Here is a 21481-nt window from a genome sequence, read left to right on the forward strand (position 1 = left end):
ACCAAACTTTACACTGTCTCCCTGGGATCACTCTCATCTGGGGCCTGAAGCTGAGTGGAACAGATTAGACATCTCTTGTCGCATCTCCTTACACACAAACCAGGAAAGCAAAGACAGAACCACGGTGAGACGGGCAGTGCTTGGCTAGTCCATCAGCTTCCATAACTCTGCTGTTTCCAGGGTTATGCTGGTTCCTCACTTGACACCTACAGATGCTTCTCCATTCTCTCTCACGGCCCCCCGAAGCTGGCTCACTGTTAACTCTTACCCTTTGGTGAACAGATGATGAATAGTTGGAGGAATATGATAGATTACTAGGAGTAATTTTATTAGGAGTAATTACTAGGAGTCTAGCTGCTGATGTGGTTGCAATCTGGTGTGTGTGTGTGTGTGTGTGTGTGTGTGTGTATCTGTGTGTGCTTTTCCTGCACCTAAGGAAATATTTGTTTTACCCTCCCTATCCATTTTGTGGGCTTATTTTCAGCAACCGAAACACACACTGGAATAGCACAGATTTCAGCGAGCAGACTGAGCAATGGAAAACTCAAAGATAAATCCGAATGTTGGCAGCAATGTGTGGCATGCAGTGACACAGGAAAAGGGGCTGCTTTTCAGTGACAAGGAGGTTCTGGAAAGGATTGCCGGCCTCCAGGTCTGAGTGTCTGTCAGGTTGCTCAACACATCCCTTGTTGGAACTAGTTGGCATTTAATAATAATAAGAATCCTGGGAGAAGTTTGCCGATGTGGATATTTTTGCAAAATAGCTTTGCAGGGATAGGGCCCTTTTGCAAAGATTCTCTGTGAGGGAGGGAGGGAGGGAGGGAGGCAGCAGATGAGTCAGATCTGTGTCCGTGGGGCTACCCCTGGGACATAACTTGACTCATACACACATACTGACATTCCTTTTGAAGAAATACTTTCCTGGTGGGAAAGCCATGTAGCCACAAAAGCAAATCATAATAATCATAAAAATGGCTCTTTGAAATGTAATCTGTAAATGTCCACTGATGGAGAACTGGTTGAATAAGCTATAGTCCATGCATACATTGAAAAATAGGGCCATTCTGTGTGGAAAAGAAAATCTTAGGAAATATTAACATATATTTATGCACCAAATGTCTTTCTTTTCTTTTGTCTTTCTTTCTTTTGAAATGGGGTGATACTGGTTGACCTGGAACTCTTCTGTCTCTGCCTCCCAAGTGCCAGGATTAAAGATGTATGTTACTATGTCCTCCTGCTCCTCTTCTTTCTCCTCTTCTTCTTTCTTTCTTTCTTTCTTTCTTTCTTTCTTTCTTTCTTTCTTTCTTTGTTTCTTTCTTTTTTTTTTTTTTAAATAGGGTCCTGCTGCCGGGCGGTGGTGGCGCATGCCTATAATCCCAGCACTCTGGGAGGCAGAGGCAGGCGGATTTCTGAGTTCAAGGCCAGCCTGGTCTACAGAGTGAGTTCCAGGACAGCCAGGGCTATACAGAGAAACCCTGTCTCAAAAAAAAAAAATATATATATATATATAGGGTCCTGCTATTGTAGCCCAAGCTGGCTTCCAACTCACAGACATCCTCCTTCGGCCTCTCGTGAGCTGGAATTACAGGTTTGTATGATTCAACATAACATGTATGCAGACATGCTATAGAAAATTCCATAGGAAAATGCTAACAATAGCTTCTCTGGGAGGGAAGACTAATATAATAGCTAGGATAGGAAAAGAAGTACAATTTTCTCAGTAGGTGTGATGACCATGTCTGTAATCCCAGTACTCTGGAGGCTGATGCAGGAGAATCACCGTGAGTGTGAGGCCAGCCAGGGCTAGTAAGATCTGATCTCAAGGGACAAAAATAGCTGGACGTGTTGGCACATGCCTATAATTGAAAAGAAAACAACAAATCAAATGACTTCGTCCTGCTGTATCGTCTGTTGCACTGTTTGCAATCTGTGCCTTGACTGTTAAGTAACGTAGTTAGGGCTGCTGGGGAGATGGCACGGCCGGCAGAGGTGCTTGTCACCAAGCCTGATGACCCCAAATATTCATGGTACAAAGAGAGAACTGTCTCTCATAAGGTGTCCTCTGACTTCGCACATGCAAACCTGCACACAGGCACACACACACACACACACACACACACACACACACACACAGCCTATGAGCATCTCCCTTGTATGGATACATGTGCATTATGTGCAGACCTATGGCTGGCGGAGATCAGAAGAGGATTCCAGAGCCCCTGGAACTGCAGTTATGGGCAGTCATCAGCCACCGCATGGATCCTGGTAAAACTGAACCTGGTTCTCGGCAAGAACAACAGTGTTCTCGCCCCTGAGCCAACTCTTCTGTGTGCCCCGTACTTTTGTTTGTGTTTGGGGACAGGGTTTCCCTGTGTAACACCTCTGTCTGGCCTGGAACTTGCTTTGTAGATCAGGCTGACCTCAAACTCACAGAGAGCTGCCTGCCTCTGACTTCCGAGCGCTGGGATTAAAGTTGTGCACTACCATGCCCTGTTCTGAAAATATAGGAACAGGATTAGTTTGAAGGTCCAGTAAGGCTTTCTCCTGACACTCTTTTTTTTTTTTCTCAAAGTGTTATCAGTTCTTAATAGAATTTTTTTTGTTGTTTTTTTTTGTTTTTCGAGACAGAGTTTCTCTGTAAAGCCCTGGCTGTCCTGGAACTCACTCTGTATACCAGGTTGGCCTCGAACTCAGAAATCCACCTGCCTCTGCTTCCCAAGTGCTGGGATTACAGGTGTGTGCCACCACGCCTGAAAAAATTTTAATTGCTATAATTCCATTAAATTATTTATTTCATTTACTTATTTACTTACCTGGTGTGTGTGTGTGTGCGCGCATGTGCACACACACATACACACACGTGTGCGCGCGCATGATGAACACTCAAGTGTGGGTAGGTGCCAATGGAGGGCAGAAGAGAGGGCATCAGATTCTCTGCACCCAGAGGAACTGTGGGTTTTGGGAACCACACATGGGTATTGCTCTGCAATAGTAGCAAGCACCTTTAGCCACTGAGCCATTTCTCCAGCCCCTTTTCTCTTCTTTTCTCTTCTCTTTTCTCTTCTTTTTCCTTCCTTCCTTCCTTCCTTCCTTCCTTCCTTCCTTCCTTCCTTCCTTCCTTCCTTCCTTCCTTCCTTCCTTTTAAAAAGTTGGTAATCTGCCCATTGCAATGGTTATAACACATGTAGGTTTTTTTCCCATTTGTTTTCCCATTTGTTTTGTTTTTGAGACAGGGTATCAGTGTGTAGCTCTGGCTGGCCTGGAACGAGCTATGTTGACCAAGATGGCTTCGAATTCATAGACATCTGCCTGCCTGCCTTCCAAGGGCTTTGATTTAAGGTGTGCTCCACCACTCCTGGCAAATATTCAATTGTATGCAGAGGTTCACTCTTTTCTGTTTTGTTTTCCGAGACAGGGTTTCTCTGTGTAGCCCCTGGCTGACCTGGAACTCACTGTGTAGACCAAGTTGGCCTCAAACTCAGAGACATGCCTGCCTCTGCCTCCCAATTGTTGAGACTAAAGGCCTGTGTCACCACTCCCACTTGAGGATCTCTCTTCTTTAACTTAAAGTGAGGAAACCGATTGGCGTGATGGGGGTGGGGGTGGGGAATTGCTGTTTTATTCAGTGGTCTATATTGCCTATATGGCAATCTCCTGCTCCACACGTTGGTGAATTGATTAATGAGATTGACGACCCTCAAGTCTCCACAGAGGAGCATTTAACTCTTCTTCATGCTGGTGGACACCAGACTAGAAACGACCTTTTGCCGAGAGCCCATCCAGTCGGGGAACCCCAAGCCTGGTTTCCTAAGCAGGGAAAAGGTTTTCAGAATCTCTGTGGGAAAGGGAATTGGGGTGGTTCCAGGGATTGCCGAGGGCCAGATGTGGGAGCAGGGCAGCCTGTGTCTCTAGACCTCTGTGCTGAGGACTTTTCTGCGCATGCTCAGAACTGCCTGCTCCTTGGTGTCCACCATGAAGAAGTGTTCGCTTCCCCATTAGGTAGTATCGCTATAGTTGCCTCAATTCCTGCCCTAGGGAAAGGTTCCGAGTGCTGGAGGAGTGCAGAGACTTAGAGCTAAGAACAGATGGCGACAGTAACCTGGAGTGAACCCTGGCAGGCCACCGGCCTCCTCTTGGCCTTCTTTTCTCTGCTTGATAAAGAGATGGGGTTCCATGGCCTCCCTGAATGCGCACCTAGTATCCGGGAACCCGAGGGAAGAACAAGTCTGAGTCAGAGTTAGCTAGATATCTGCTGGAGGGGACACACGGAGAGGTGACCAACAAACGTTTACTTTATAATTTACTTCTCGCCTTAATCCTGCCCTGTCCTGACAATTCTAAGAGAAACCTAGAGGTCTTTTGTAGGCAGTCATCCTTTCCTGTCGTTTCATCTCTTCCCTCCCTCTCACTAACCACCCCACAAGCTTTGGGGGACAGTGGTAACTCAGTGTATAGATAGGCGATGGGACGGACCCCCAAATGTTTGAAAAAGATTGTAAAGGGTCAGGATCCTACAAGGATATGAGGCATTGCCTCAAAATACTCAGTTTACACCCAACTCACGCGCCATTCGGACCCCAGCTTGATCTTAAAAGGCTGGAGTGGGTTTGTGGGTGAGGAAAGAGAAAAAGTAGAGCACACTCCAAGGACCTAATTCCTTTCCCCGGCTCACATTCCTCCGCCCCAGTCCCGCTGCCGCAGCCTCCCCTGCCAAGGGGGGCCCTAGACTCCCGCTCCAACTATTCCAACCATCCCGAACAGGGTGGGGCTCCCGGCTCTTGGGTCCCTCTCCGCTGCCTCTCCGGGGTTGGTCTCCCCTCCTGCCCCGGTTCCTCCCTTTCTGGGGTGGGGCCAGCCAATGGCCGACGTGACTCCGGGTTTGGTCTGGGAGCTGGGCAACTCGCGGATTCCCCGCCCCACAGTTCTGGCTAGAGTCCCGGTGCGCACGGACGTGGCTCGAGTTTCCTCCGCTCTGGGCTCCTGCTCGCTTTCCCTTCTCTCGCTCCTCCTTCTCTCCGGGTCTCCCGCTCCAGTTCCACTCGGTCGGCCCCGCACGGCTCCGGGAAGCCATGGAGGATGTCACGCTCCAGATCGTCGAGCGACCGTATTATTCCGGATTTCCCGATGCTTCCTCCGAGGGCCCGGAGCCCACCCAAGGGGAGGCGCGGGCCACCGAGGAGCCGTCGGGGACCGGCTCCGACGAGCTGATCAAGTCGGACCAGGTGAACGGTGTGCTGGTGCTGAGCCTTCTGGATAAAATCATCGGCGCCGTTGACCAGATCCAGCTGACCCAAGCCCAGCTGGAGGAGCGGCAGGCGGAGATGGAGGGCGCTGTGCAGAGCATCCAGGGAGAGCTGAGCAAGCTGGGCAAGGCGCACGCCACCACGAGCAACACCGTAAGCAAGCTGCTGGAGAAGGTGCGCAAGGTCAGCGTCAACGTGAAGACCGTGCGCGGCAGCCTGGAGCGCCAGGCCGGCCAGATAAAGAAACTGGAGGTCAACGAGGCGGAGCTGCTGAGGCGCCGCAACTTCAAAGTCATGATCTACCAGGTGAGCCCGCGGGGCGGACCGCGCCCAGAGCTGGGGGGCAACCCCAACCCCCACCCCGCGGCCTGGGATCCGGGTGGGGGACACCCCCGACTGAGGCTCGTCTCAGCCCGGCCGGGTGAAGCGGTCAGGAGCTCCTCCCTCCTTCCTGAGAACCCCAGCTGGAGTGGGGTTCAGGGAGTGGCGAACTCTTGGGGCTCACAGAGGGGGCGCACTCCGCGCCTTCCTCCCAGGCTCCTCCCCTTGCTCTCTGACTCCTATCGGAAAAGTTAGCGGGCTAAACTTGGGAACGCTGAATGCTCCCAGCTTGTCTCTGTCAAACGTCTTTCCACTTGGAGGAATATTTGGGGGGGAGGGGAATGCGCGAGGTCCCTGGTGGTCTTTGGGTGTCCCTCCATAAGCAGACACTAAAGGTGGGGCCCGGGACCTGGGGCCTCCGGCGCTGCGGGCCCAATATAGCGGGTGATTCAGGGCTCAGGCACGCAGTGGCGGGGGCGCCATGCAAGGGACACGACCGTCAGCCCCCCCTCACCCTACCCCCGCGCCCCCCGCACCAACTTCGGCTACCCACGCGTGTCCCCAGGCCGCGATCTGCCCCTGGCCTCCAGGCACTTTGAGTTCCCTGGGGACACCCTGTCTTGCTGTGCGCGGGCGCCCTTGGCGCCTACTAGGAGCGGGTGGGGTAGGTAGAGTGGGCGTTAGAAATGTAAGCAGGGCTGGTGGAGGCGGGGGGTCTGGGCGCAGTGAATCACCCCCGCATGATTGCGGGGGCCGTGTCCGGAGCTATGAAGGTGCTGGTGGGTGGAGGCTGCCTCACTCAGGCTCCACCCGTTGCATTCTTAGCACCTTTCTGGGCTCCTCCTGCCTGGATATAACTGTAGGATCTTAACCCCTAAAGCATCCGAGAGAGGCTCAGTGCAGTGCCGATTTGTCCCCGCGCTCCCCATCCCTGACTCCATTGAGAGTAAGAGTGTGGAATTAGTGCTCTTTCCCTGGGAGGGAATGTGTTGAGCCCCGCACTCCCCTGCTTGGGCCTGGTTGATGCTTCTACTCCGAAGAGAAGCAGAGAAGTGAGGGTTGTAGGGTCAATGTTCCACCTTCAGGGGCCTGTGCAAAGAAGCTGTGACCACCAAGCTCCGAGACTTGTTTGATTAGGATACCCCAGAGAAACCATGTGATGTGAGATGAAGACCTTAGCTTAGTTTCCCTAAGAGCAACCATGAGCCATGCGGATGGGGAAGAACTGAGACTCCGAACCCTTGGTGGTAGGACAGAGGCAGAACAGGCCTGCTCCCAGCTCCTGCCTCTACATACTGCTGGGGTATTCTTTCAAGGGGCTTGCAAAAGTGGGGCTTTGCCCCACTGATGCATACCAGTGGCCCCATCATTCCAGAGGTCAAGGCAGCCTGGGACATAGAACACAACCCTGTCTAAAAACAAAAACAAACAAACAAGAAAGTGTTTCTTCTTCCATTTATAGCACCCACTGGATAGGAGAAAAGTGTTTACTTAGAAAGCCGTTTCCACTCTAACTGCTTGGAGGCGGGAGGTTTGGGTCCTATGGGCTGTCATTGAGACTATGTGGTCTTTGCAGGTGATGTTTAGGCAAAGAGAAGTAAGCTAGCGCTCTTCTTCTGTGCTTTTGTCACAAAGAACTTGGATAGGTGACTTTCTCATTTTAAAAGTCCCAGGTTGTGCAAACTGGGGACATTTTCAGCCTGGAGGTAAACCTTCCCATGCTGAGGAGGGTGATTCAGAGAAAGGACACGTGTTGAGTGGGTGGGCGACTTCTCTGCTGTGGCCAGCATCCTCTCTGTTCTGTTCTGTCTCCAGCATTTGACAGTCATCACTATCTGAATAGTGGGGTGGGGTGGGGTGGGGCGCACACTAGATGGCTTCGACTACATCTGAACCAAGCCAGTGGTGTGAGGAGGGCAGAGTTAAGGGAGAGTGGTTTGGGACTGGGACTGGAGAGATGGCCCAGTCATCAACAGCACTGGGTGCCCTTCCAGAGAACTAGTCACCCCCACGATGGCTGGCAAGAGTCTAACTCCAGTTGCAGGGAGTCTGGCACCCTCTTCTGCCTCACCAAGGGGGCTGCACACATGTTCTGCACAGACATACAGGCAAAACACCCATATGCAAAATTAAAAAAAAAAAAAACTAAATAAACCTAAAAAGAAAGAAGGAGACACTTACGTGACAGGGACAAGCTCAGAGGTAACGACACAGGATGGGACTCAGGGTTGCAGGACTTTGCTGAGCTGCCCCAAGCATGGTCCAGGTGGGGCGAGGGGGTGGAGCCTCCCATGCTGGAAGAAAGCAGCCTGTTCTTCTCCCGGGTCTGCAGAGGTCCACGGTCTGAGAAAAGAATGGGGTAAAAATAGCCGTGTGTCTTGGCAGACCTAATAGGGAAGACTTGGGGGCGGCAGAGTTTATGGGAAACTCAGGATAAGGAGTTTATGGCCAGGCAGAGGGAGCAAGGCAGGCAGGGGTGGGGAGTGTAAGGAAGGGACACTGGCTGGAAAGGGGATCCCAGATGATAGGAGTTTTTAGAGGGGAAGCAGAAAGGAGATTCTACATCCCCCCTCTAGGTGTGGGAAGTCTTGATATGGCAAAGAGGATACTGTAGAAGAAGGAACCCAAGGGTCTGGGAGTCTCAGTGCTGGAATCAGGATGTTTGGCCACCCCCATGCCATATTCCTGGTGTGGGAAAATTAAGTGTGGCTATCAACAAAAGCAAGTGGTTTGGCATCTCAATCCGTCCTATTGGTTATAAGGGTTATAAGAGTTATAAGCAACAGCTAGAGAAGGAAAGAAGTGAATTATTATTATTATTATTATTATTATTATTTGAGACAGAGTTTTGTTGTTTATTTTTGTGCAGCTCTGGCTGTTGTTCTGGAACTCCCTCTGTAGACCAGGCTGTTCTCGAGTTCAGAGATAGATCCACCTGTCTCTGCCTCCCGAGTGCTGGGATTAAAGGTGCGTGCCACCGCTGCTGGGCAGGGTAGTGAAATAAAGGTTTTAGCCTGAGGACCTCTAGGAAGTCTGGGTAATTTGTGCAGATGGGGGCAGTTGAGACACCATGCACCCCAGGAGAGCTGAAATCCACACAGCCACTTGTACAGTCATGATTCTGACGCATTCAGTGCTAGACTAGAATCCAGAAGGCAAGACAAAATGGAAACAAAAACTCTCTGGAAGTTGTACTTTTTCCAAGATCAGGCACCCTAGGCAAAGTGATTCACCATTGCCTTGTAGCCCCCCCCAAAGGTGGGATAGTTTGGATGAGGCAAAGCTGATACCATTTGGATCTGCTCCATGGCTTGGGGAGAGGACCCAGAAACCTTGAAGAGATCAGATTACTCACAGACACTAAAGGAGAGGACAGCATGGCTGGAACGAGGGCTTGCTGGCTTCTCCTCAAAACTTCACCAGTCTTTAATTCCTTCCTTCCTGTACTCCACGTGAATCACGGACACCTTTCTCTAGAAGAACCTTAAACCTTTATCTAAAAATACTTGCAGCTTGTGGCTCTGCCCCTTTTTACCCCCTAGCCTCATCCCTGTGGAGTGTGTCTACCCAGTCTAACCGATGGCTTTGGGCTTTTTTCTTGGTCATGCAATCCAAAGCAGACAGGGTATTTTTAGGGGCATTCCCAGGACCGAAGGAAATCTTACTATCTGCCTACCTTCCACCCCGTTTTAAAAGTCAAATCTGACTATTGTAAAAGTCCAAGTTAAAAAAGCGAGACAGGGGTATAAAACCGGCAGCTGGCAGCAAGAGGGGACAGGGTAGCACACCGCTAAGCAATACCCTCAGAGATGAGGGTAGCACGGCCCGTTCCCAGAGCTTAGGCAGGGTAGCAAAGCTAAACACAGCACTACCCGTGTGAATATCACATCCTTCTGTGGCTCTAGCCTTCTGAGCTAGAAGATAACCAGCTTCATCCTCTCCATTGTGTGTCTTAGGAAGCTGGGGCCCAAGCTGGGGGAAGTTACTTGCCTATTGTCACTTAAGCGATGAGGTAACGTTAACACTGGGGTTCACTGAGTGTGTCAGTGCACAGCTGGACTCCAAGCTCTCTGGAGGCTATGGAAGCAGGATTGTGAGTTTGAGATCAGCCTGGGCTACTTAGGGAGAGCCCCTCAAAACAACAACTACCATCCCAAACAAGCAAACAGGGGACAGGACTCTCGCTTTGTTGGCTGAAGTACTAGCTTAGCAAACTACTATAGCCCTGGGCTCCATCTCTAGCACCACATAAATTTGCTGGGTAGCAATGTGCGGGAAGTCTCAGGACTCAGGAAGGAGAGGCAGGAGGATTAGAAGTTCAAGGCCCCCCTCAGCTAAATAGCTAGTTTGAGGTCAACCGGAGCTATAGGAGACATTGTCTGGGCAAACTGGGCAAGAACCTGGGGTATTTTGCTCCTTATTGGGATGCTTATTCAGTGTGTGTGTGTGTGTGTGTGTAGTCACATTGCTATGTTGCCTATATAAGTAGTCAGCAGTGGAACATTGATGGCTATTAGTGGCTGAAATAGAAGCAAAGATTAGTCACCCAGACACACAAGAGCATGGGGAGAAGGTGTCCCTGGCTTAGGCAGCCTTTCTAGGAGTCATTTCCCACCCCTGCCATTCCTGCCTCTTCTCCAGACTCTGCAGGCTGGGACCTGTAGCTGCCTTGGAGTTTTACTGAACATCACTATTGTCTGAGCCTGCTGTTCCTGCACTGTCCTTCTCCTAAGTTCTGACCGCCCAAAGCAGAGTGTGAGCTCTGGAGAGGGTCAGAAGCTGCCCCTGGGAACCCCGTAAGCCCACCTGTCCTGGAGACAGCTTGTTTTTAGATTCTGATTTCTCTTCTGTGTTATAGTGTCTGATTGTCTAAGCCCTGGATAGCAAAGGAGGCAGGAGATAGAAACACAGCCGAAAGGGAAGTAGCCAGATTGTCCCTCTTCTACGCCTGTCCTTTTTCTGATCCAGGGTGCCACCCAGGCATGCCCACCCTGCCTTGGGGAATATCAAGAAGGAAGCTGGTGTGTGTCTCTTCCACTGAGACGAGCCTTCGTGTTAGGATTTACCAACAGATCTCAAACCTTCCTTCTCTGTGCCCTGCAATCCCGCCCCCCATTCTCTCCAGCCCCTCAGTAGCCATGACCATCTCGCCCAGAACCGTGGCATGGCGATAGAGGGTGTGAGCCGAAGGAGTGGACCAAGGAACATTCTGGAAGACAGGAAGGAGGTGGATAGGGCTTCCGTTGAAGCTGTGTTTATTAATTCATGGGCTTGGGTTCGTCCACCCCTCCTAGCCCTAGGGCCCTCCTAAAGAAGCGTTTCAAATGTGGTTTCGGCACACCCTAATTCATCCCGGGGCCTCTCCCTCTTCAGCCAGACCCCCACGTTGCAGGCCACAGTGGCCTCTTTCTGTCAACCTCCCTGCATCCATCCCAAGTGCCATTTAAACCCCTTTTCCTCATCTTAGCCCAAGAAGAAGCCGAATGCGCCCTCTGGCCCAGCCACACCCAAGATCGTGCCTCTTGACCTCCTGCCTGAGACTGAGCCCTTTCACCCGAAGCCTGAAACAGTGTCTGACCGCCCAGCCTTTGAGCAGATGCCCAGCCCACTGCCCTATTACCCAGAGCCTGGGCTCCGATCCACTCCAGAGGAGCCAAGGGCTGGTGGGAGTATCTAGGATCTCCTGGGACACGGTGTCCCTCCCGGTTCCTATTGGCTCTTCGTTTGATGAAAGTCAGTGCCTTCACGGCCTGTCCTTTCAAGCTGGTGTCCATTACGGGCTGGCAATGGGTGCTGAAAAATGCTTGTATTCCGCAGTGCTCAGTGTGTGTGGTGGGGGTGGAGGGTAAGGAGGGGGGCATTCTCCCCTTCTTGGGTGGTGGTGGGGATGTTTTGCTCTCCCAGTGCTGTGGATGGACCCCGGAACTCCCTGCATGCTAAGCAAATGCTCAACCACCCACCTGTATCCCTTGATTTCTTTTTAAGTTGTTGCTCTCCCAGCACCAGACTTGAGCTGCACCGGAAGGCTGCCTTGCATGAAGCCGCATGAAACTGGGCGTGGCTTCTGGTTCGCTTCCCTGCCCCCTCACTCCCTACCCATCAGGGACCGGCCAGCTTGGCTCGAAGCCTCTCTGGAGGGGGGAGGGGGGCTTCATGAGGCCCCGGCCTGGGAGTTGTTCCGTGCCCTCTTCGCCCACTCCCTGTAGCTGAGGAAAATATTTACACGTACTTTTTTTTTTTCATTTTCTTTTCGAAAATGTTTTGCAAAGGGATCCCTTATGTTTGCCAGATCCTACCTTGGGTGGGGCACCCAAAAGCTGCCAGCTCAGAGAGGCCCAAAGGGAGGACATTTTAACTGACTCTGTGCACAAAGCTCTCACCTCCTCTTTCCTTCCCTTCTCCGCGGTCATCCGCCTAAGGAACCCTTGTGATTTTTTTCCCATCTACCTCCCTCATGAAAATTTAATACTATAGATACGCTGTATGATTGTTTATGTAACGGGGTCCTGATAACAGAGGCCCTGCCACCTTCCTGAGAGTCAATTCTGTTCCTCTTGGGAACAATGTCCTCGCTGCTGAGGGAACTATAGAGAAAGTGCCTTCTTGCCTTGTCTCCATAGCCCAAAGCAGAGGTCTCGGGCTTTTAGGACTCCCCTTCTAGGACTCCCCTTTTAGGACTCCCCTTTTCATTTCTTCATGATGCATCTTCTGTGCCACTATGTAGCCTCTTCTAATAACGCTCTCTAAGCAGATCTTAGGTCTCAGAAACAACTCCAGGGTCTTTCTTAGCACTAGTGTAGACAGAACAGGTTGGCACTAAGTCAAGGGAGGCTCCTAGGCTGGCTAATACTTGTCCTTCTCTCTAACAAATATAAAATGCCAAGAGCATAATGGGTGCTTGGTTATATTGCAGTCTCTCCCTCTCTCACTTTTTCTGAGACAGGATTTCTTTTATGTTGTTGTTGTTTTTTTTTTGTTTGTTTGTTTGTTGTTGGTTTTTTCCACAGGGTTTCTCTGTGTAGTCCTGGCTGTCCTGGAACTCACTCTGTAGACCAGGCTGGCCTCGAACTCAGAAATCCGCCTTGAGACAGGATTTCTTTCCCTGTAATAGCCCTGGCTGAACCGGAACTCCCTCTGTAGACCAAGCTGGCCTCGAACTCACAGAGATCCACCTACCTCTGCCTCCTGAGGATGTAAGGCATATACTGCCATGTCGAGCAGATTATATTCTTATAGTGACATTTTAAAGCCAGAAGGTCTTACTTTCTGCAGCAGGGTTGGGAGGTGAAGCGTAAGATGTGGGAACCTCCCTGAGGGCCTCTTTACCTCTGTCCTGGACTGCTGCCTTCCTGGCTTGGGGAGCTAGCTATGTGTGCTTGGCAGGGGCTGGGGAAGCCGTGCATGCTTTTGTTCAGACCTGGTCATTAAAGGTAACTCTGGAAACCAAGCCTGTTGGGAGTGGTTGGCTTTGTTTAATAAAAAAACGGGAAATCGGAGCAAGCAGAGTCCTCCCTTCTTGCTCGCCACAAGGCCCCTCCATTGCCCTAATCACTCTGCCAGATACGCAGGGGTGAGACAAAGGTGCCTGGCCTGGGTGCCCAGGGTAAGAGGAGGGCCTTTTGCATTGTGTTGCTGGCTGTTGTAGCAACAGACAGACTGGGTGGGCCCGACACAGCACTCCAAGGCTGTGAGTCATGAGGGAAGCCTGACTTGGAAATGGGGGTGGAAAAGAGAAATCCATTAATGGAGGGACAAACTAATGGTGATGTGCTGTGTTCAGAACCAGCCTACAGGACATTGTGTTGGGACTCGGGCCAAGTTCTTTCTTCTTGCCCAGCTCCCAACCTTCCATCCAGAAGATGGTGCCTCTGGTAGAAGCCATCATTCCCAGAGAAACCCGCCGTGGAGAAGGTTGTATCTCCCAGGCACTCTTCTTGGAAAAGCCCAGGCGTGAAAGCCTCCTCCCTTGGATCACTCCCCAGCACTGTAGCAATGGAAGCTGGGGTAGGCGGGAGAAGCCTGTGGTGCTCTCCTTAGCCTATTTTCTGAGCTCAGCCGGCAAAGACCTTTATCTAGAAGCTAGAGGCCAGAAAACCCAGCTAGCTCCATCTTCAGGAGTTAGGGTGGGACAGGAGGAGAGTCACGGGGGGTGGGAGTGGGGCAGGGATTTGTCTGTCAGGAACTGAGACTGTTTCCTGGCTATTTTTTATTCCATCCATGTTGCTGGATCTTAGTAAAATTGTGTGTGTGTGTGTGTGTGTGTGTGTGTATGAGTATGCATATGTGCTCTTTTCCACTCTTTGGTGAGACATGGGTGGGTTTTCAGTCTGGGAGATAAGAGATGAAAAAAATGTTTAAACAAAGGGTCTCATGTGTGTAGACCAGTCTGGCTTTGAATTTACAGAGATCCACTTGCCTCTGCCTCTTAAGTTCTGAGATCAAAGACTTGCAATGCAGCACCAATACACCACCAAGCCTGGCCCAAGAGAGAGAGTGTGTGTGTGTGTGTGTGTGTATGCAGGTATATATGATAGGTGAATCTGGATTGAGAAGTCTGGAAAAGGTAGCAGAGAGTTTCATCCTAGGCAGTCCTAAGATGATGTGTATGATTTTAGTCTTGATAGAAGTCTCTGGGCACAGACAAGATGATTGCAAGAGACTCAAAGGGTACACCTAAGTCAGAAGGAATGCTGGGAGAGGCTATGGCCTTCCCACACTCAGTACAAGGAAAACATTCTTTCAGTGCCTCAGTGAATAAGAGGCAAAGGGACGGCATATGCCCTAGGCTTCCAATGGTAGGACTAAGCCTCGCTTGTGGCAGGTGGAGACTACAAATCCCAGCATGCCTTGTGCTCTGGCTACTTTGCCTGCTGGGAGGTGTAGTAGTGTAATAGATAGCTTGAGGTGGCTTGGTGCCCCACAGAGCTGGTGCCCAGTTGGGAGATGAAGTGGAGACGGCATTCCCTTTTTGTTCCTGCTAATGTTATTGACAAGGAGGGAAGGAAGTTGGGAGGAGGTGTTCCTAGTTTCTAGTGTAAACCAGGAAACCCTAGGGGATGTGAATGGGAGGGAATAGGAAAGGGATTGGCATGGGGAAGGGATTTCTGGAGCAGGTGGTATAAAGATTTCATGTAGCCTATGAATAGATGTGTATGTCTCTGTGTAGCCTTTGTGTGTGTGTGTGTGTGTTCTTTGCCTTGTTTTCTCAGGAGAAGGGATTTTCTTATAATTCTGGAAAATGACCTGGAAAAAACATTTTGGAAAAAGTGTGCATCCTCCCTTATTCCTTGGACTTAAATACCTAAAATGAGTCTGGGCCATTTTCGGAGATCCCATTGATAATCTGGGTCAGACTTTTTTTCTGTTCTGTGCGCACCCACGTCTACTTTCTGTAGTGGTATGTTGGGGGAACCCTAAAATGGTTAATTGTTGATCACAAGTCAGGTTATTGAAAAAAATGTCCACAGAATCGAGACTAGGACTGGTGCTAGGGTCTCTGAGAGGAAGAGAGGAGCGAAAGAACTAGTTCAGAGTTCCAGAGTTCCAGGCCGTCCTGGGTGGGAGAACCACCCTCCCTCCCCATGCCCGGCTCTTTAAGCTCTGGCCCGGGAACCAAGACTAGAATAGCAGTCCTCCCTCTATTTCAGGGCAGAGAAAACAGAACCAGAAGAAACGTTCAGAGTGGGGAGAAAACAGATCTTGGAGTTCAGCCAGTATCTTCCCTTTTCTCCGTGAACTTGCGGGTAGGGGATGCCCACTGGTGGAGCTCAAGAGCTTGAGAAAGTCAAGGATGGAAACGGTCAGCTGTAGGCAGAGCTCTCCTCTCCCCAAGCCCCAAACTGGTTAAAATCCCAAGAACAAACTTCCCGTACTTTATTTAGCTTAAAACTATGTCACTTGGGGGCCACCTGGGATCGGCTTGTGCTCATTCCCCTAGAGGATTCAACTTCTAACCCCCCCCCCCCCCCAACTGTTCTGTTTTTTGTTTTATTTTGTTTTGTTTTGCCCTGTTTGGGACAGCGTGTAAATTACGGCACCAGAGGGCGCTCTGCTATTTCCAAAGTTAAGCTGTCTCTTCCGAAGTCACAGAGGTTTAGAGCAATCACACCGGTAGCCATGGTGTGAAAGGGTTTGAGGGTCCCTGGGAATATTTAGTGTAATCACAGTGCTGATCAGTTTCTGACCCGAAGCTCTGCTCTCTCCGCGTGCTGTCTGTTTAAGGACCATTCGATGCTCAGGCACCGGGGTGTTCAAGAGTCAACAAGTCTGGTGGATTTCACCCTCACCACATAGGTCCCCATACTCTGCCCAGAATTGGCAGCACCCCGCTCAGCTTCACCCGGGGTCCCATCCAGCCCTCGCTCTGCCCTCTCCAGTGGCATTTCTCATCTCGGCTCTGTTTTCCTCTTAGGATGAAGTCAAGCTGCCGGCCAAACTGAGTGTCAGCAAGTCGCTCAAAGAGTCGGAGGCGCTGCCGGAGAAGGAGGGTGACGAGCTGGGCGAGGGCGAGCGGCCCGAGGAGGACGCCGCGGCGATCGAGCTGTCGTCTGACGAGGCGGTGGAGGTGGAGGAGGTGATCGAGGAGTCCCGCGCCGAGCGCATCAAGCGCAGCGGCCTGCGGCGCGTGGACGACTTCAAGAAGGCTTTCTCCAAGGAGAAGATGGAGAAGACCAAGGTGCGCACGCGCGAGAACCTGGAGAAGACGCGCCTGAAGACGAAGGAGAACCTGGAGAAGACGCGGCACACGCTGGAGAAGCGCATGAACAAGCTGGGCACGCGCCTGGTGCCCGTGGAGCGACGCGAGAAGCTGAAGACGTCGCGCGACAAGCTGCGCAAGTCCTTCACGCCCGACCACGTGGTGTACGCGCGCTCCAAGACCGCCGTCTACAAGGTGCCGCCCTTCACCTTCCACGTCAAGAAGATCCGCGAGGGCGAGGTGGAGGTGCTGAAGGCCACCGAGATGGTGGAGGTGGGGCCCGAGGACGACGAGGTTGGCGCGGAGCGTGGCGAGGCCACCGACCTGCTGCGCGGGAGCAGCCCCGACGTGCACACGCTGCTGGAGATCACCGAGGAGTCGGACGCCGTCCTGGTGGACAAGAGCGACAGCGACTGAGCAGGACTCGCGCCTGACCCTGCCGCCCCCTGATCCCTGCCCCTGGCCACCACTGCCTTTCTCTTTTCAAACTTTGTCTTTTGCATTCTAAGCCCCAGTCTGGTTGGGCTTTTTGTTTGTTTGTTTGTTTTCCTTTTCATAAAAGCGGGGAATACACATCCCCAGGAAGAGCAGCCCTCCAAAGCACAGGCCTTAGACCAGAGGGGAGGTGGACGCCATGGACAGCCTCGATTTGGATACAGTCTGGGTAGGATATGGGAAGAATGACCCGTGCCCTGGTTGTCCTGGTGCAGAATGTTGTTTTGTTTTGTTTTTTTAGCTCCCGTCTGGGGTCAGCCTGCCCCTCGGCCCTTCCCCAGCACAGCTTCACGCTCAGCCACACCACCCTGCTTCCTGAGCTTTTCCTCACCCTGGGAGACTCTAAAGCCAAACTTTCTGTAAAGGGAAAGAGGGAATCCTAAAGACAACTCTTTTAGGAGCAGCCTTCTAGTGCCAGCTTAATCTCCCTGAGAGGATGAGGCAGGAGACTTGCAAGTTCAAGGCCTACCTGGGTTGCAGGGTGAGTTCAAGGCCAGCTTGGGTAATGTAGTGAGATGCTGTTTCAAAATAAGAAGAGGTAGGGGGTGTGTCACTGATAGAGAGCCCTTGCTTAGAAGGAGAGGGTGGGCAATTCAAAGTAGCCCGAAGATAAAGTGTGTGTAGGGAGACCTTTGCCCAGAGGTGGCCCATTGGAAGACCTGAGGGTCATTAGAGGAACCTAAGACAATAGGATGGGGTGAAGGCAGAGTGTGATCCCGGATAAAGGTCACACCAAAGTAAGCAGGAGGTGAGCAGAATCCAGGAAAGGATGGTAGGTGTGTGGGGAGAGGGGCACATTTACAAATCTACAGAATCTGCACACAGGAGCACGTGAGTGTGTCTTTGGGAAGAGGGAGGAAGATAGGAGAGGGTTGGAATGGAATAAGAAGGAAATGTCCTCTTTAGTAACACAAAGAAATTCAAGACAAGAGTTCTACGTTGGTAGGATCTCAGGCCAGCAGGGCAGTTTCCGGGAAGGCAGTCAGTGATTCTCTCTTCCAAGATCTGGGAACTGCCCCCTGAGAAGCCTTTTTTCTCCAAGCCCAGAAAATTAGGGTTCCAGCAGGGGGCAGCAGCGAGCTGTGGAGAGCTGGCAGTTAGGCGGAAGGTGAGAGTAAGCAAGGTGCTCAAGGCGGGGCCTAGAGCAGAGATCCCGAGCTGGAAGCTGGGCAAATAGGGCCTGCTGGCTCGCCCACCCTAACTCCCTCTCAGCTGCCTTTAGCGTGGCTCTCTTCCTAAGGTAAAACTGTAGAGCTTGCCAAGACCTCCCTAAGGTCCTTGCCTTTGGGGGCACCTTTACCCGAAAGTTGGGGAGAGTGGGGTGCTGCTTCTTGTCCAGGGCTTGATTTCTATAGTTACCGACCAGGTTTTCTCCTGAGGACGCATTGGTTCCCCCTTTAAAGGCTGGTCAGGAGCAAAGACAGCACCTTCCCCAAATGATAGCTATAGGCTGCCTCCTCCTCCCCACCTATGCGCCTTCCCTGCTTTTTAGAATTGCAGCTAATTGATATTTTGGGGCGGGGAGAGGGGATGGGAACCACAAACCTTTTATACAATACAAAGCTTTGCTTTTTATTTTTAATTTTCCTTTTCTTGGTCCCCTTCCCTCCTCTGAATGATTGGAGACAGATAGGCGGAGGAGGGTGGGTATAAATACAGATGTGGGCAGATGCAGTTTCCTGGGGGCTCTGGGGGAGACCCTCGAGTTGCTGTGTTCTGGTGAGCAGCCGGACCAATAAACCTGCTTTTCTAAAAGGATTTGCGTGGGGTTATATTGTCCAAAGCAGTTGCCTGGGGTGTCGTAGGACTAAGGGAAACCAGGAGTGAAAGGGGGAAAGAAGAGGGAGGGAGGGAGGGAGGGAGGGAGAAAGGGAGGGAAGGAGGGAGCTTCCTAGAGTTGCCGAGGTAGATAACAGTAGCCAAGATATTGAGCATTCTCTACTGGAACACTCCTTAACACTAGATTGTACAGTTGTTTATTTGACCTGGTAGTACTCTGAGGTAGATCAGAGCAGAGGAAGCAGTGACCTGTCTAAGGTCACACAGCAGGCAGGTGGCAAACCTATCTGGCTGCACCAACTGTTTAAAGGTTGAAGTCGGCAGTCTGGGTCCCGCCTGGATCTACTTCCCCATGGTCAGGGCCTTATCCTCCAAATGATGCTCCTCCATCCCAGACATGGGCCTGGAAGAGGATGGGGATGAGAGGCTGCTCCGGAGGACTGCACGTGAGAGAAAGAACGGGTGTGCATCCACGCACCAGTTGTCTCCATACAACAGTATTCATGCTCCGGGCAACCCTGCACGAAGCAACTATTTCGTTTTCTAGCCACCTCTCATTGGACCGAACGTACCCTGCCTGCAAGTGGTGAATTTCCTGAAACAATGGGGCGTTTGACATCCTGTGGGTTCTGACTATCTCAGGATCTCAGGAAGGATGTCTCTTGTACAAGTAATGCCATTTCTGGGGTTGCCCCCCACCCTCATGCTACTAACTGAGTTCTTAGGAGCTGCACATCCATTCCTCTGTGCGTGCCTCCAGCAGCAAGGTCCACGAGGCTCATGTCCTAAGCCCTCCGTAAAGGCTTGGCTTCCCACTGAAAGAAATGGACACTGCTTAAATATCCCACTGGCCACTAGTTAGGGAAACTGTCTGCCAAGGGAGCCTGTTAATGTCACCATGGATCTGTGAAGTCCCTTTACACACTCAAATTGAGTTAGCCAGCCTCTTTATAATGTGTGTGTGTGTGTGTGTGTGTGTAGGCTGGGGAATAACCCCTCATACCACCCTCAGAAATCCTATTCACTGACCTGGGGCTCACTAGTGAGGCTCAGCCAGAACCCCTCCCTCCCCAGTGATGGGAGCCAGGCATCTATGTGAGCACTGGGGACTGAACTCACTTACTGTTATCTTTCTCAGCCCCCTTTTTGTTTTTATTTATTTATTTGTTGTTTTTGAGACAGCCTTACATTTGTGTTACTTCATCTCTCTCTCTCACATACACACACACACACACACACAGACACACGCACGCGCGAGCGCGCACACACACAAGTTAAACTCCTGGCCACTGCTGATAATACCCTTAAAACTCTGGCCCCCGCCTCAATTTTTGCTGCTTCTCAGCATATTGAGGAGACTGCTGGCCAAAGATGAGCTATATTCATGTCTATGGGTCTCTGCTTGAGCTGTTCACCATTTCTGGAAGGGCATCTACATTTTCCCCTCCCTCGTCCCTCTCTTCCTCCCTCCCTCCCTCCCTTCCTCCCTCTCTCCCTTCTCTCTTCTCCCTCCCTCCCTCCCTCTCTCCCTCCCTACTTCCTTCCCTCCCTCCCTCCCTCCCTCCCTCCCTCCCTTCCTTCCTTTTCAGACAGGGTTTTTCCATATAGCCTTGGCTGCCCTGGCTCTAGCTCTGTAGATCATGCTGACCTACAGCATGATCTCCTCTAACTCTGATCTGCCCGCCTCTGCCTAAAGGCATGTCACCATAACCCCTGCAAGCATCCCTCTTTGTATTTGTTTGTTTTTGTTTTCAGTAGTCCTAGAAGTGGAACGAGTTCTAGCGTGTGAGACTTCACACATTCTAGGCAAGTGCTCTACCATTGATCCACACTACAAGATTCCGTCATCTTTCCTTACATCAACCCCTTTTAAAAATATTTTTTTAAACTGTGTGTGTGTGTGTGTGTGTGTGTGTGTGTGAACCTTTATGAGTTTATATGTAGCACATGCACGCAGGAGCCCCTAGAGGCTAAAAAGTAAAGGATGCCAGATTCCCTGGAACAGAGGGTTGTGAGCTGCTGGGTGGGTGCTGGGAATAAACCCGGATTCTCTGCAAGAGCAGCAAGCAGGCATAGCCACGGAGTCTCTTCCCTGGCTCCATCTTAGTCATAGTAATCACCTCAGACCGCCCTTGGAATGTCATATTAGTAAACGTTGATTATATGAGTGGATAAATTTTAAAGTTCTTTGTCTTGTGTCGTAAACTCATCTCTGAAGACAAACAGACAAAATGCTAAAGTTGAAGATAAACCCAGTGGGAATTTCCATAATAGAAAGCTCCCAGATTCAGAGTTGGCTCAGGGCTTGGGAGAGCATGCGGCTCTTGCAGAGAGGTTGAGTTTGGCTCCTAGCCTCTATGCTGGGTGCCTCATGCCTACCTCTAACTTCAGCTGCAGTGGGGCCTCGAGCCTCCTAAGGCACTCATGTGCATATGCAATATCCACACACAAGCACACATATATTACATAATAAAAAACAATTACTTCCCACCTGGGGTTCCATCCCATATACTGTCACCAAACCCAGGCACTATTATGGATGCCAACAAGCGCTTGCTGACAGGAGCCTGATATAGCTGCCTCCTGAGAGGCTCTGTCAGTACCTGACAAATACAGAGGTAGATGCTCTCAGCCAACCATTGGACTGAGCACAGGGTCCCCAATGGAGGAGCTAGAGAAAGGACCCAAGTAGCTGAAGGAACTTGCAGCCCCATAGGAGGAACAACAATATGAACCAACCAGAACCCCCAGAGCTCCCAAGGACTAAACCATCAACCAAACGAGTACACATGGGGGGACCCATGGCTCTAGCTGCATATGTAGCTGAGGATGGCCTTGTTGGACATCAAAGGGAGGAGAGGTCCTTGGTCCTGAAAAGGCTCGATGCCCCAGTATAGGGGAATGCCAAGACAGGGAAGTGGGAGTGGGTAGGTTGATGATTGGGGGA

The 21481-nt window shown here is 51.2% G+C and overlaps 1 protein-coding gene across 1 annotated transcript; it reads left to right on the plus strand.

The window, feature by feature from the left end:
- Positions 1-4893: 4893 nt before the first annotated feature.
- Positions 4894-18513, plus strand: Cavin1 (caveolae associated protein 1). The gene is made up of 2 exons (XM_052195569.1): positions 4894-5549; positions 15976-18513. The coding sequence occupies exons 1-2, from the start codon at positions 5070-5072 to the stop codon at positions 16675-16677; spliced, it is 1182 nt and encodes a 393-aa protein (XP_052051529.1). The 5' UTR covers positions 4894-5069; the 3' UTR covers positions 16678-18513.
- Positions 18514-21481: the final 2968 nt, after the last annotated feature.

The sequence above is a fragment of the Apodemus sylvaticus genome, chromosome 10 (assembly GCF_947179515.1).
Source record: "Apodemus sylvaticus chromosome 10, mApoSyl1.1, whole genome shotgun sequence".
In the NCBI taxonomy this organism is placed as follows: domain Eukaryota; kingdom Metazoa; phylum Chordata; class Mammalia; order Rodentia; family Muridae; genus Apodemus; species Apodemus sylvaticus.

Bases quoted from the DNA above. Each gene is read 5' to 3' on its own strand.
- Cavin1 (XM_052195569.1), top strand. From the start codon at position 5,070: ATGGAGGATGTCACGCTCCAGATCGTCGAGCGACCGTATTATTCCGGA. The intron at 5,550-15,975 runs GTGAGCCCGCGG...TTTTCCTCTTAG, and splicing joins TCAAAGTCATGATCTACCAG to GATGAAGTCAAGCTGCCGGC.